Consider the following 15,057-nt stretch of genomic DNA (forward strand, 5'->3'; position numbering starts at 1 on the left):
ACGTGTTCTATGTGTTTTTTCATTTTACTATGCACTCAGTTGCATAGATGTTCATCTCTTTTTTACGCTTACTGAATCATGACCTGAACTAATGCTGTCAACATTTTATTTGTGAAAAAAACTTTTAAAAAACTGGCAAATATTCCCTGAAAATGGAAACAACAAATGCTAAAAACCAGACAATTTGGAATATATGCATAAAGTTTACTTATAGTGTCAAAGTAGAAGATTTTACACCTTTACCAAAACGTTTGAGGCACAAATGAGTGTTTTGGGTTATTATTTAATTAAAATAAACATGTTTTTAATAAAAAATCTCTACAGTGAGCTAAATTTAAGTCACAGGAATGTATAAAAATAATGTAGAAAGAAAATAACACACAATGAGCCTGTTAAAACACAGGATTTAATCAAATGTGTCAGACGCTGAAGAAAGTTATGTGACTGATCACAAAGCAAAAAAAAAAACCACTGCAGGAAAAAAGTGTCAGTTTTAGTGTCATTTAAAAAAAAACCCAATAGACTGACAGGCCTGTGCAAACACTGATAATCTGGTTTGATGCACCGATATGATTTAGTCAAAACTTTGGTGATGCATGGATGAACAAGCAAACGTGCAGGTTTAGTACACACTCACAGTCCCATCACTAGTATGATTTTAACTATGATTGAATCTAACAGAGGAAACCTAACGTTAAGGTCCCAGGTGGAAAACAGCGCTGTCCAGAGTCTTAAAAAGGTCCTTCAGTGGAGTCACCCCCACCTTCCCACGCCCCCTCTTTTCTTTCCTAGAGCAGTGCGTCTCTCTCGGGTCGGTGTGGTGGTTGATCTCCGGTGTTGCTGGTTCCAGTGGCAGCTTGTGCGTGCCAGAGTTTCTAACCTGAGGTTCGGTCACACCTGGACTGCTGAGGGTCGGCCCAGCTGTTACCTCTGAGTAGTTCTGAGGAGTTTGAAAAGAAAGCTGGTCGTCTGTTGAGCGTGCAGACGCCTTCACAGTGGGCCGACTGCTGGACATCTGAGGAGCAGAGCACAAAGAAATAAATAGAAAAAACTCACAATATTCAGGTGTAAATCATCTCTGATCAGCGTCTGTGTAAAAACTCTCACAGGAACACTAAAAGGCTGAAATAAACAGACTTCAGAGCCCAAACTGCTTTTTTACAGCAGCAACTAACAAACCAAGACAGGATTACACCACCAACTCCAAACAGGGCCCCTCACCATTTGAAAAATACTAACTAAATACTAACCAAACAATGCTGAAATGCAGTATTATATTTGACTGCCTATGAACAATAATCTGAAAGGTGAAGCCTTTTTGGATTTTGAACAGTTGGCCCTGCAGCCGTGCCAGCCCAACGTGACCAATTTTGTCACATTTTTATTTTGTATTTTTCTCTCCAATTATTAGATTAGCTTAATGCATACGTATCTAAATCTTAAAATAGATAAATGTGTACAAACACCACTGAAAATAAACAGACAATAAATGTGAGCAGTAACAAAACTTATGTTAAAAGCTGTATTTTTCCACCAGTCTTAAAAATATAGTCTTTCATCAAATTTATGGGAAATTTAAGACATTTTATGCTCTTAATTTTGTTGATTTTTCAGGCTTTAAAACTTTTGAAGAACTCACGGGAACCTTGTCGATGTAAAGAATTACTGCCTGTGGAGGCTGATTAGGCTGAAGAGAGCATCTACAACAGTCTGGCAGATAAAGAAGTACAGTTTGAACTGACACTGATTCTTTGAAAACAGCAGATCCTTTCTGCTTCTGTCGGTCAGTTTGGGGGCGTGGCCTAAACCTAAACTGTTTTAAGTTAAACATGCATTCACGTACCCGATGCTTCTTTTCTTCACACTGTTGTTTTCCAAAAGTGTGCCCGACGCCACCTTTATTGTTCATTTCTATTTCTGAAATTTAAAAAAAAACATTTCTGTTTCATTCCACTAAAATTTTATTTAAAGTATTTAATATTTTTAGTGGGCGTAAATAAATGACGCACCACTGATCTGAATGCCGCCCCGCTGCTCTCCATCCTCCTGGTATGGGCTCAGGCTCACAAACAGGGATTTCAGGACTGAATCCTTAGGCGCTCCTATGGCAGGCGTTAAGAGCACATTTCAGACACACAAATGGACATTGGGCATTTTTATTTGTACGAGTGGAGTGCGTCCTTACTTGTGGGCGATGAGATGTGAGGCAGTTGCTGCTGTGCCGGAGTTTCAGATGGATTTGGACCACCCGGAGCTGGACTGGAGGAAGTCTCCTTGATTGAATCCTGCATGATGCTGCAAGCTGGACCTGCTGGCTGCTTTACAGGATCAGGCTCAGCTTCAGAGGTTGTGGAGCAACTATGAGGACTTTGTTTGACATCAGTTTGGACCTGGCACGAAGGAGCCGACACTACATTAGAAACGCTTTGAAAAGGACTTTCAGCTGACGCCTGACTGCAGGGAGGCAAACTCAAAGTCTCAGTGAGGGGGTTTGCAAAAAGGCTGAGGAAGGAAGCAGCAGAGGTTTTCTCAGGTTTGACTTCAGTTTTTAAATGTCCTTCTTTGCTGGTGAAATGTGCAGACTGTGGGGCTCTCACCGGGTCAGGTGTCGGTGTCACGCTCTCAGTCATTGGGTTTTTAAAAAGGTAACTGAAGGGGATTTTCTGAGTCTTTTTACATCCAGCTGAACAATCAGCTCGAGTTGGAGTCTCCCCGCTGCAATCTGGTGACATTTTAGCAGAACAGCGTTTCTGTGCACCGGGTTGGAAGACAGATTTCGTCTTTCTTGGGTACCGAGAGATCTCAGCAAGCTGCTTTGCTGCAAAATGATGAACGGCAATGTTTGCAGAGTCACTCGTCTTAATGGAGCTAGCTGCAGGTTCAACAGCAGCAGAAGTTCTGCTTTTAAACTCCGCGATACCTGAAGAGGGAGAAATACCCGAGAGATGTTTGGGAGGACAGGTGTTATCTGTAGGAAGCTGTGAGCTTTCTTTCATGTCTGATTTGCTTTTGGAAGATGCAGGATTATCTTCATCTATAACAGGAGGATGCAAACGCTCCAGTTTAACTTCATGTAAAACCATTTCAGCAGATTTCAGGGACTCTGGTATAGCTCCACATTGCTTCTGAGTACCAGAGGAAAGAGTAAGATCAGAGCTAGAAATCAGGCTGCCGTGCGCTTGTCGAGAAGACAGGCTCTTGTACATTTTCTTGGGGGGTTTGTTTGGCTCATGTTTGGTACTCAGTGAGACTTTTTGTATTTGATGTTGTGAACTTAAGAGAGGATCCGGGATTTCCTCAGTTTTTACACTTGAAGCGGTAGGTCTTTGGCTAAGGGTTGAATTTTCCACTGACTTTAAGGACCTGAGGACAGCGTCAACCGAGTAGGGAACTTCCTTTGGTGTCGTGGAGCCTAAAGTGGCCTCGGAGGTGGTCTCTGCAGCAGGAGTAGTAGATTCTTTGCTTTCAGGAGTATTATAGAAGATAGGGAAAGACCTGAACAGCTGAGGTCCAAGCATGGCTTCCACTGAATAACAAACTGGCTCCGGGCGGTTACTGCTGGTTGATGAAGGGCTGTGAGGTCGGGCGGTGTCTGCTGCACACTGAAGAACAGCTTCATCTGTGACTGTGGCCATTTCTTCTATCTGGTGTACTGAGGGTTCCCCCTCTGTAGCTGCATCTGCGCTGTGGTAAAAGTTAGGCCTGAAAAATAAAAATATCCAGTGAAGGTAACGTGCATGGATTATTAGAAAAATTCCTGTTAAAGGCTAAAAGCATCTTAACAACTTAAGTTCCTCTTAGAATACAGCAGTGAGTCGTGTGTTCAGATTAATGTCTGCTGCTCTGTAGTCCAGAGAAAATGTAATCCATCTTTTATGTACAGTCTATGCCTGAACATAAAAGCCCGTCTCCTGTGTCGTCTGTCTCATATTTATGAACTAATCCTTTAATTACACTTACTGCACGTAAGGATGAGGACATGTTTAAATTCAGAGGTACCTGAGCGGGTCCATGAGAACACTTGGGGTCCCGTTTGTTTCTGTCATTCCTGCCTCCTCTTTGCTCGCCGGCTGTCCCAAAGGCTCCTGCTCAGCATTTTTTGCAAGTTCAGAGAGGTCACGTTGCCGTTTTAATAACTGCAGTGAAAAGAAGCAAAGCATTTACATTTTGATTTCAACACAAAGCAATGCATGCAAAACATTTTGAGAGCATTTTCATGCCTGACTTCTCCATGCACACCTCATCCAACAGTTTTCCAGTGATGTCAGTAAGCGGCTCATGGGAAAACCTGCAGTCTTCTCCTTGATAGCATTTTCCTTTTCTGTGGAAAAACTTGCAAGGAAAGGACTGTGCAGCTTGGTATAGGAAATATAAGCCAGCCAACAACTTTCATTTGGTTAATGAGATGTGTTTGTGGCAGCTTACGACAGTATATCAAAGGATATTGTGCATGTACGGACAGCTCTCCCCTTTTGTGCAGAAGCCTTGGATGTAAAATTTACAGACTTCTTTGATGAGATCGTTGTAACCCTGAATATGCTCCAGCTGGCAACTCTCAGCCTGTATCCAGGAAAGGAAAGAAAGCACATTTTTTTCATTTTTGCAGTCTGAAAAAAGAGATTCAGGTAAAGTTAAATAACCAGCTGTGATACAACCTGCCTTTATGCATCGTCCGTAAAGAAAATGTCGACAAAGTAACCGCCCGTCCACCAACAGCGCATTCTGGTCCTTGAACTCCTGAGTCATGAACCTTGGCTTCACTTGAACATCCTAAAAGAAAGGAGACACAAGTTAAATTTGATGCCACTGAAGGATTATTTGAATTAATGTGTCCGCTTCAATAAATATTCCAACTAATGCTGAAAGATCCAAGTATCTGTTTGTACTGATGGCATGACATGAACTGGCGAGCCAATCCATCATAAACTCAAGCTGCTGCAGCTCTAACCAGCTGATGGTGGATGGCGTTTGTCATTAAAGGCATCCCAAAGTCTTGCTTACCATCATGTCATTTTCATGTCCACCGGCTCTTCCGACTCTCCCACCTCTCCCAGACATCGGTCTTCCTTGTCCACGGAAAAATCTCCCTCTCTGTCCCTCCTTGTGATGATATGGACCTTTCTGTCCATCCTTCTTCTTCTTCAGATGTTTCTGCCTTTGAGATTGACGGCCTCTGTTACTGAAGCCTTTGCTCAGTCTTTGCTCACCATCGCTGTTCTGCATTAAACGCCCTTTGTCCTTTGTGTTATGAGCTTTGACGTTACTTCGAGTTTTGGGTCCCTGGGCTTGGACACACGGCTTCTGCAAAAAACATAAACACATAAAAATTTGATATTAAAAAAAAAAAGTTCTACATTTTATTTTATTAGCAGCTACCAGCTGCTCCTTGGTCACAAAGGGTCACCACAGCAGGTAGGTTGGTAGAGTTTTACACCAGATGTTCATTTTATAGCACTTTTCAAGCTCTTCCCTTATCCTGCATGTTGTTGAACAGCGAGAGATCACGCAAACCAGACACTCTTCAGGAAGCTCCTTACCACCACTGTCACCACTCCTTCAGTGACTGCCTACAGCACAGCTGTCCCTTCACCAAAACAGAGCGTCTACAGCACAGGTGTCGAACTCCAGGCCTCGAGGGCCGGTGTCCTGCAGGTTTTAGATGTGCCCTTCATCCAAAACAGCTGATTTAAAGGCTAAATTACCTCCTCAACATGTCTTGAAGCTCTCCATAGGTCTGGTAATGAACTAATCATTTGATTCAGGTGTGTTGACCCTGGGTATTATCTAAAACCTGCAGGACACCAGCCCTCGAGGCCTGGACTTCGACACCCCTGGTCTACAGCATCACTGCCAGTGCTTCCCCAATTCTTCTCCTATCTCCTCTTTCCTTTACTCATAAAGGAGAAACTAATTCTCATCCCAGCTACCACACATTTGATACTAACCCCTCAGCACTTTGATGCCAAGCCCACCAGTGGAAGCTGGAGGTCACTGATTGATGAAGCGAACAGATCTACATCATGATACATTAAAAGAAGCAGTGTTTACCTGACACTGACCCTCCTGTTTTTAAGCAACTCTCTTACGATTGGCTGTCGTAGGAACAGGATGGTTTGAACACAAATTATGACAAACTAAATATTTTTGTTTTAATGTGTTATTATGTCAAACCTTAATGCCAAGGTTAGCTCACCTTTTTGTGAGATCCAAACAGCTCGCACTGAGTTTTCCTCTTTCTCCCACCTCCCCCAGTCTCATTCCTGCCAAACAGAGAGAGTGAGTGATGAAGAGGAGGCCATAAAAACAGATCTAACCCCGGTAAACTTTCATTAAATACCGCTGCGTGACGGCAGGCTGGCCCGCACTCTTCACACCTTCATCCACAGCGGAGAGCCTCGAGAACAGGTTCGAAAAAGCCATCTTACTCCTAGTAATGTGCGTCTCCGTGTGTACAGAGCTCGGTCCGGAGTTATAAAGGTCCAAAATTGAAAAACAAACAGCCACGTGCACGCGGGGTGCGCGCTAACAAACACAAACAGGAAATAAACGTCTTTCACTTTACGCCTTCACGCGGATCACTTTATCAGAGGTCGCTCCAGCGATCGGGGTTTCGCATGTGTACATCACAGCACGTTCTTCAACGTTCACATTTAATTCCGTGCTCGATATTTACTTCACTCCACGTCACTTCCATGCGACAGGGTGGGTTACGCTACGGACGCTTGTCGCCGCCTAGCGGTGAAGATTTGTATCGTCTTGTGTTAACAAGATCTTGTAATAACAGCGCATTTTTGAAGTTATTTGCCATATTTGATAGGACAATAATATAAAATACCAAGCCAAGTGTGTTAGACTGTCTCTCACAGAGATACTGAAATAAACAATCAGTGCAATCTGAGTTATCCACCTTTGTTACTTTTTTAAAATGTAAGATACATTATTAAAACCATGATGTTATGAAGTATGTAAGATAGTTGACAATTCAGTTTAACTGGTCCAACCCTGGTCTCAGAGGTTCAAGGAGTCCAGCAGGTTGATGGGAAATCAAGAGAGCAGGAAAGATGAAGAAGAGCTGAGCATCATAAAGACCAGACAGAGGTGACAGTTTAAAAGTGGTTGTTATGGCACATTTGCAGCACTGGTAACGTTTAAAAATTGAATTAACACTGTCAGCATGTGAGCGTGCCAGACAGATCCACTAAGACTGAAGCGGGCTTACATCATCACGCAGGTGAATCAAAGAAAGCAGTACATTAGACAGCATTGAACCAACACTTACACACCACCACCTAACCTCAGATCTTGTGCCAAGTAAAGCACCTGGCCAAAAATATTAACTCCAGCTCAATATAGATTACATCTATACTTAAATGCCGGAGTCCGTATGGAATCAGACCATGCTCTGTAAAATGGGAAAGGAAAAGGCTTATTGACAAAAAACACATAACAAAAGCACACATGCTACAAAAAAATGGAATTGAAATCATCATCAACCATGCAAAAAATAAAAGGTCCAAGTAGTCAAATAAAATGTGCAAAAAACAGCTTTTGTGTTAAATTTTCTTCCATACAACTCTTAAATGTCTCTCTACTACAGCCTGGTATTCTATTCATACAACTTGCTTTAACATTTTTCTTTTTTTCCATAAGAATTTTAATTGTGTAATCACCAGTGTGTGAATGTGTGTGTGAATGGGTGAATGACTGAATGTAGTGTAAAGCGCTTTGGGGTCCTTAGGGACTAAGTAAAGTGCTATACAAATGCAGGCCATTTACCATTTGTGACACATTTCCAGAGATTGTCCACCACTACTGACATTTCCTCCACCGCCTTATAATTAAAACCACAATTAACAAACAGAGCCACAGTCTCCTTTTCTCTCTTTTTGCAGGTCCTTTCACACTTTCAACGCCAAAGTCCATGCCCATGTCAGGATTTTGCTATAAGGTTTGAAGATGTTAAATATTATTCCTGGTGTTAGTTTTATTATAATAATGAGAGGAATTTGTGGAAATAAGCAAATTTGCGTTTTGCTGCTTTAAAGCATCAAATGCCATTACACACCGGCAGCACTGGTGATTTATTTCAAAATGAGTTTTCATTACAGTTAATCTCACAGTCCTCTCTTTGTTTTATGGAGAGCCATGAGTGCCAAAATGAAGTAACCAAATACACCATAACTATTAAATAAAAATGCATTTATGCATTTATTGAATGTTTTAAATGAAATTAACCGATTAAATAAATTGATTATATATATATAGACATATATATTCTGTAATTACTGTCGATGTTGTTCAGTGCACTGAACAGTAAGAAAACAGCGTTTTTAAAGAAAACTGTGACTGTCATAGCTGTTAAATAAAGTGTATATTGCAGGGATGAACATCAATTACTCATACTGCAGATAGATAATGAAGCCTCTTAAAAGTAGAGAGGTTGTCTCTATCCAGCCGTTCTGTTAGACTCTTATCCAGGTCAGGCTCATAGGGGGGCAGGAACACATGTACTAAAATATTAATAATAGATTTAAAAATGTATTAGCCCCTTTTATCTTTAACTTTGTTTTCTGTGTCTTTTTCCTGTCAAATAAACTGCTCTCACAGCACCAACTAAAGGCAGGTGTGCAAGTGGACACATCGCCTGTTAGGTCTAAACTCACAGACCTCGCTGTCTCAGAGATCTGTCACTGCGGACAAAGCAGACACTCAGAGCTCAACTGGTTTCTTGCCGAGCACCGAGGTGAGCAGTGCTGCCACTCGCCCATCCAAGCAACTCCAAACCTGACTTCCCTCTGTGCCTCTTTTATTGACACCAGTGGTTACAAACAGTTCAGTTATCCACGTGACAGTTTAAGGCAAGCGTCTCTGAGCGAGTGTGTGTGTGTGTGTGTGTGTATGTATGCAAGGATGTGTGTGTGTGTGTGTGTGGCCCCTCGCCATGCCATACAAGCCATGACTTTTGTCAAACTTTCCAGTCGTCCCCATACAGAGTGTGATCTTTCACAAACTAACATGTGTACAAGCCATGCAGAAAAGCGAAAGTGAACAGACTTGCACCTTACAAAAACAGGAACTTGTGGTTTCTAAATGTGCAACGGAAAGTTAGAGACAGCTTCTCTCATCTTATGCATCTTCTGTTACATCTTATGTAACAGAAGCCGCAAGAAACATTTTACAAGCAATGGTTACATATTCTTGCACAAATGACAATTTCAAAACACTTCACTCTAACATCGCCTTTCAATATTTAGGATCTATTCATATATTTTCCTCCTGTGTTTTAATTTTCTTTCTGTATATCTATCAAAATAAATTGAAAAAACATGGAAGCAGAGAAATTATGTTTTTACATGTTGGTAAAACAGCCATCAAAGAGGTAGAAGGATCATCTTTGCAGTATATTCCTGATATTTCTATCACATCTATGATACAGAAAATATATAAATTATATATAAATTGTTGCATAAAAATCTAACACAGTGGAGGGAATGTAAGTGTTTGATTCTCTGAAATTCTCAGAGGAAGACCCCCAGACCCCGTGTTTAATGCGTCTGCTTTGTGTGTGATTGGATCACCTTGTGTGAGCTACTGAACAAACACACTTTGTCATCCGTCAACAGGAATAGCACAAGTTCAGATATGCTAAAAAGATGAGATAGAAGCCGGACTTTGTTCCTCCACATATGAGGCCATCCCTGAGTCAGGTTTAAAGTTCAGGTCACGCAGACGGTTTCAGTATTACCTCACTGAGTGTCGCTCCCTCACTCTCTGAACTCTCTGCTCACACTGAGCTGTATCACAGGATGACCCGCTGGACTCTTCTCGCTCCCGTCCTGCTGCTCCTGCTGGGCCTGTTCATCCACAGCGCTCTCAGTCAGGAGGCCGGAGACCCAGCAAATGCACCACCCGCACAGGGCCAAGCAGCTGACAGCACACAGGGAGAGGATGAAGATGGGGACTGGGGACTGGGGACCCTCCGTGGCAGCTTTGAGGCCGTCGGCGGATACTTTGACTCCATGCTGGAGTTCATGGGCGGACGTGACGGAGTGTGCCAATACCGCTGCAGATTTGGTAGGTCTGCTTGGTGAACATGTGGTATTACATAGTCTGGTATAAGGCCATGTATGCATCTGTGTTTGTATTATTGTAGGGCCTTTATAATAAAAAGCATACATAAGTAAAATTATTGATATACAGCAAAGCTGGATACCTGCACTGGAAATGGTCAGAGTTTCAAATTATGAGGTCAGCAAATATAAAACGCTTCAGGCTGCTCTAAACATTCAGTTTCAGGCAGCTTTTTCTACTGGTGGCTCTGTATGATGTCATCCCTCATCTGTGGTCTGTGACGAGCGACAAATTAAATCCCCGATCCTGAAAAAGTTTGAAAAGCTGAGTAAGGTGTACATAACAAGAGAATGTAAGGATTTGTAAATCTCATAAACTCCTATTATATTCACAATAGAACATTTGAAGCTGAACGTTACACATTTTTAAACTGACAAAATGCAACATTTTGAGAAAAATGTTAAGTTCATGTTAATTTGGTGGCAGGAACAAATCATAGAAAGGTTGGCAGTTCAGCACCCGAAGCCATGCTGCTGGAACAGCTTGTGGTTTAGCGTTGTTTTGCTGAAATATGCTTGGCCTTCCCTGAAAAAGGCGTCATCCTGATGGGGGAGCATGTGTTTCTCTATAACCTGTCGATACCTTTCAGTATTCATGGTGCTTTTCCAGATGTGCAAGCTGCCAGATCCAAAGCCACTGATGCGCCCAAGTGTCAGAGCTTTAGGACTGAGCACTGATGACTGAACAAACCAGACAGTCCTGTCCTCTATAGTGTGGAGGACACGGCATCCATGTTTTCTAAAAATAATGTCACATTTTGATGAATCTGACCACAGAAGAGTTTTTATCTTGGCCTCAGTCCATTTTAAACGTGCTCTGTCCCAAAGAAGACAGCAGATGATGTTCAACTTTGCCCCTTCCCTCCAGATTCTCTGAATGTTTTAATGATAATCTAAGTCTTCAAGATTTAATGTTGTGGACATTACTCTGAAATTGTTCCAGACTGGCGCCCCACGTTCTTACACGTTCTTGCATGTTGGAGAGTCTCTGTCTCTGGTAGTCACCTTCGAGCAAGCAGACAACGGTCTTAAACGAACTCTGCCTCCTTTTTTGAAGCGTTTATTATTTAAAACTTGAACAAGGCCGCTCTTCACCTTTGAACAGCCAGCTCTTTTAATTGTAAGAATGCCCTAAAACTGAACCCTTTATGAATACGATCATGATTCCAGTAATCCAATTCCAGTAATTCCATCTTATGATATTTCTAATAAACACAAATCAGCTGATTACAAATGTGCCCAGTTAGTAAGTATGTACGCACAGCTTTTGCAGATCTTCCTCTGTCACTCTGTCAGTTATCTCACTTGATAACTTCTTAATCACCTCCTTCTCTCAGAGCTAATAGGATTTATTCAGGCAGGTCTTGTACACTCTGATATTTGTCATGGTTGTTATCTGAGCCTGGAAATGGACTGTGAACTCTGATAGGAGAGGTTTTATGTGCTGACTGGGTCAAACATCAAGTGATGTGCAAACATGGATCTATTTTAAATCCACGGGGGTATCAAACAGAGCCCAGCACAGTCCTGCTGGCCTGTTGCAAAACATGACCTACATTTTAATTAATTTTAATCAATTTATTTATTTATTGTTATTTCTCCCTCAGGTAAAGCTCCTGTTCCTCGTTCGGGCTACCAGATGCCAGAACCAAATGGATGTAGCTCCTACTTCTTCGGTCTTCCTATTCCAGAAGGGGTAGGCCTCTTCTGTCTGTTTAGAGCAAATTTCTTTGGAAATATCATCAATACTGTTATGAAAAGCTGGATCCATCTTCACAAGGCGCTTATAGAGTTTGGGTGGAGGACAATCGAGGCCCCATAGAGAGTAATGAGCATTTGCTTCTAATTAGAAAAAGTGTAAGCCAGTTTCAAGAGCTGCTGGAGCTTCGTCTTCTTTAGACTTCATGTGTCTCTCTGTGAATCTTGAACGTTAGAAGCCTCTGCTCTGTTTCTACACATTTTCAGTAACCAGGACATGATTTTAGAAACATTGTTAGTGTGTTGCTCGTACATATCTTTGGGGGATTGAGCTCCACACGGTGGGGCAGGCACCAAAACAGATGAACAAACAGCAAGAGAGCAAACCTTAAATTAAAAAGAGCAAACATTTATGCATCAAACTCCAGGAGTGGTTTGGGTGACAGGAGAGTTTCTGAGTATTATTGGTAATAAAACAAAAATATGTGACTTTTTCCATAACTGAGCTGTGTACACTTAATATTTTGTCTTATCCCTGTTTTTTACAACGCTGTGTTCATTTGTGCAGCTCGGAGGAAATCTCGTTTTGATGAAAAATTGCTTCCAGCTTGTTATGTTACTTCAGCACAGCTGGAAACAGGAGACTTGTGATTTTTACACTGTTCCCCTTAAAGCAAATTGATTCTGGGAGCTAAATGTCTGCTCAGCTCTACTGAAGAAAACAACTCCTACTGTGCATCTGACGAGCGACGCATGACGCTCAGTTCAGCATTATTTATTTATTTATTTATTGGTGTCTGCTAAAGTCTACATCTTTACTGTGTCTTCTAATTAAAGAAGTGAAGTGATGAAGTGACAGCAGTTAAGACAGGAGGAAGGCTCTGTCTGCAAAGTATTATATGCACATCTGTATAGAAACAGGCATACACTACATACATGCCAACACCTACTGTATATTACAGCTATTAATTAGTGGAGTTTCCATGAAGGAACAGCAAAGCAGGAGGCTGTGGGAGATGCTTTTAAAATCCAGGAGAACTTGGGAAAAACAGGAGTGCATGCAAGTAGACTGGAGGAAAAATAGGGTGAACTCCACCTTTAATAAAGGCTCTCAATCTAAAAGCATCTGAGGTGTTTACTAAAGAAATATTACTGTGTTTATGTAATAAAAAAGTACACAAAAAGTCCACACAGAGAGGCGACAGCAGTGCTGTAAAAACTTGTCCGATGAAAACAAAATAAAACCTGATCTCAGAACAAACAACAAACCTATCTCTGATGCAGCTCCTCCTGCTAATAATGTTCAATCATTATCCAGTGTGAGGCCTGCACTTGTACACAAACACATTGATCTTTCCTGCTGTGTGTCAGATGGACATGGGCATCCCTGCCATGACTAAGTGCTGCAACCAGCTGGATATGTGTTACGACACCTGCGGCTCCAACAAGTATCGCTGCGACTCCAAGTTCCGCTGGTGCCTCCACAGCATCTGCTCAGACCTCAAGAAGAGCCTCGGCTTCGTGTCCAAAGTGGAAAGTCAGTAATATTTTAACCTTCCTTTCATGCATTGTCATGTTCTTCTTCATGATATTTTAATCATTGATAAGGTCTGACTGTAATCTGAGTACGTCACCTTCTGTTGATACCTGTCGTGTTTCTAATTTCTCAGCATGTGAAACTGTAGCAGACACCTTCTTCAACACAGTGTGGACTTTAGGCTGCAGGCCGTACATGAACAGTCAGAGGGCAGCATGCTACTGCCCGGGAGAGGAGAAGGACGAACTTTAGATGAACAACAGGATCTTCTGTATTTATAAAACAGCGTCAGCAGCCACCACATTCCCGGGTGATTTTGCTCCGAGTTGTGGTGTTGTAAAGGTGGAGTAATTTATTAGGAAGTTCTTGCTTTTATCTTTTTTGAATTCCTTATGAAAACTGTATTTGTGTACGTGTAGTGTTGGTTTAAAACAGTCTGTCACATGACGGTGTTTCAGAGACAGTAACTGGTTCACAGCACACAGCTGCCACTGCTAAATGTTATTAAAAGATAAATGTAATTCTTTTATTTGATGGTGCATTACTGACAAAGTCAGCCACTATTTCAAGCCATAAAATACAGGAGAAATTTTGTCTGTATGTACATGAAGTTTCTTCCTGTTAAAAGGGAGTTTTTCCTTCCCACTGTCACCAAGTGCTTGCTCACAGACTTTCGTGGGATCGTTGGAGTTTCTTTCTAACATTGTCGGGTCTTTACCGTACAATATAAAGCACCTTGAGGCGACTGTTGTAGAGAATTGGTGCTGTATAAATAGAACTGACGTGAACTGAATTTCATTTGCATTAAAAACAGTTTCAGAGATAAACACTAAACCTTTTGTCGTTCCATCATTTGCTTTGCACACTGAAGGACTGGACAGATGTTTTCACACATGTATTAGCCAGTAGTGCTAGGTGTAGCTTGCTACTGTAATCACATTACATTTTTTTGGTCAGGCAGTAATATGATTCTGCATGAGCAGTGAAAAATTACACCAATGCAATCGCATTACAGACACTAGTAATGAAGCAATTACATTGTTACTCACGGTGCAGGGGGTCTTTATTACCTAGATAATGGACGTCAAATGTGCCTTTGTCCTTCTCTCTGGGAGGCCAGAAGAGTTTTAACACAAAGAGCACATTTATCTCAGTTTTCATCTTAATTTACTGATAAAGTCTTGTGTGCTGAAACACTTCAGGTCAAACACGACTATGCTGTGATTATAAAGGTATTCTCAATTTTATTCACAATGTGAGTGCCTTGGATTTTTTTTATGCTTTCTTCATCTCAGGCCACTTGTTAACCAGTTCCAAAGTAACTCAAGCCTCATCCAAACCTTCCCCGAACATGAACACAACTCAAGAGACTCAGGTTACTTCCTTTATGAAAGACCATGTTCAGCATCATGTGAAAAACAGATAATTAGACCTGAAGGTGGCGCTATATAAAAAGCCGGAGGATCCTTCCACCATCAGCTGCAATTTATGTTATTTAGGAACTTTTACCCTCCTCTGTATGTCTCAAAGTGTGGTTGTGCAGCTGCTGTAGGTCTGTGGACTCGGTGGCCTCTTTTAAGAAACAATTAAAAATGTCGGGTTTTTTAGACTTGCATTTAGTTAACACTTTTCTTTATGCTTTCTTGTGAAGCTGGCAAGTGATTCTTGTCTTGAAGGGTGCTATATAAATGA

General features: G+C 41.6%; 2 protein-coding genes across 5 annotated transcripts; one reads left to right on the top strand and one right to left on the bottom strand.

Annotated features, from left to right (window-relative positions):
- Nucleotides 1-306: 306 nt before the first annotated feature.
- LOC134628773 (zinc finger CCCH domain-containing protein 6-like) lies at nt 307-6,659 on the bottom strand. Of its 4 annotated transcripts, none has more exons than XM_065471275.1 (10): nt 6,375-6,659; nt 6,194-6,260; nt 5,002-5,301; nt 4,660-4,770; nt 4,240-4,560; nt 4,000-4,136; nt 2,186-3,702; nt 2,010-2,102; nt 1,844-1,917; nt 307-1,015 (listed from the first exon to the last, which is right to left on the bottom strand). In XM_065471275.1, exons 6-10 carry the CDS (start codon nt 4,044-4,046, stop codon nt 695-697), a joined length of 2,052 nt encoding a protein of 683 aa, XP_065327347.1. In that variant the 5' UTR covers nt 4,047-4,136; nt 4,240-4,560; nt 4,660-4,770; nt 5,002-5,301; nt 6,194-6,260; nt 6,375-6,659; the 3' UTR covers nt 307-694. The 4 variants fall into 4 exon arrangements, with proteins under 4 accessions (XP_065327347.1, XP_065327346.1, XP_063331605.1 ...); XM_065471274.1 differs by having other exon boundaries at nt 6,338-6,659; XM_063475535.1 differs by having other exon boundaries at nt 4,656-4,770; nt 6,338-6,659.
- Nucleotides 6,660-8,679: 2,020 nt separating this feature from the next.
- LOC134628774 (group XIIB secretory phospholipase A2-like protein) lies at nt 8,680-13,691 on the top strand. Its single transcript, XM_063475538.1, has 5 exons — nt 8,680-8,743; nt 9,806-10,074; nt 11,738-11,826; nt 13,200-13,365; nt 13,499-13,691. Exons 2-5 carry the CDS (start codon nt 9,807-9,809, stop codon nt 13,615-13,617), a joined length of 642 nt encoding a protein of 213 aa, XP_063331608.1. The 5' UTR covers nt 8,680-8,743; nt 9,806; the 3' UTR covers nt 13,618-13,691.
- The last annotated feature ends 1,366 nt before the right edge of the window (nt 13,692-15,057 follow it).

The sequence above is a fragment of the Pelmatolapia mariae genome, linkage group LG6 (genome assembly GCF_036321145.2).
Source record: "Pelmatolapia mariae isolate MD_Pm_ZW linkage group LG6, Pm_UMD_F_2, whole genome shotgun sequence".
In the NCBI taxonomy this organism is placed as follows: Eukaryota; Metazoa; Chordata; class Actinopteri; order Cichliformes; family Cichlidae; genus Pelmatolapia; species Pelmatolapia mariae.

Bases quoted from the DNA above. Each gene is read 5' to 3' on its own strand.
- LOC134628774 (XM_063475538.1), top strand. From the start codon at position 9,807: ATGACCCGCTGGACTCTTCTCGCTCCCGTCCTGCTGCTCCTGCTGGGC. The intron at 10,075-11,737 runs GTAGGTCTGCTT...TTTCTCCCTCAG, and splicing joins CCAATACCGCTGCAGATTTG to GTAAAGCTCCTGTTCCTCGT. The intron at 11,827-13,199 runs GTAGGCCTCTTC...GCTGTGTGTCAG, and splicing joins GTCTTCCTATTCCAGAAGGG to ATGGACATGGGCATCCCTGC.
- LOC134628773 (XM_065471275.1), bottom strand. From the start codon at position 4,046: ATGACAGAAACAAACGGGACCCCAAGTGTTCTCATGGACCCGCTCAG. The intron at 2,103-2,185 runs GTAAGGACGCAC...CGCCTGCCATAG, and splicing joins TCACATCTCATCGCCCACAA to GAGCGCCTAAGGATTCAGTC. The intron at 1,016-1,843 runs GTACGTGAATGC...TCTGCTCCTCAG, and splicing joins GTGAAGAAAAGAAGCATCGG to ATGTCCAGCAGTCGGCCCAC.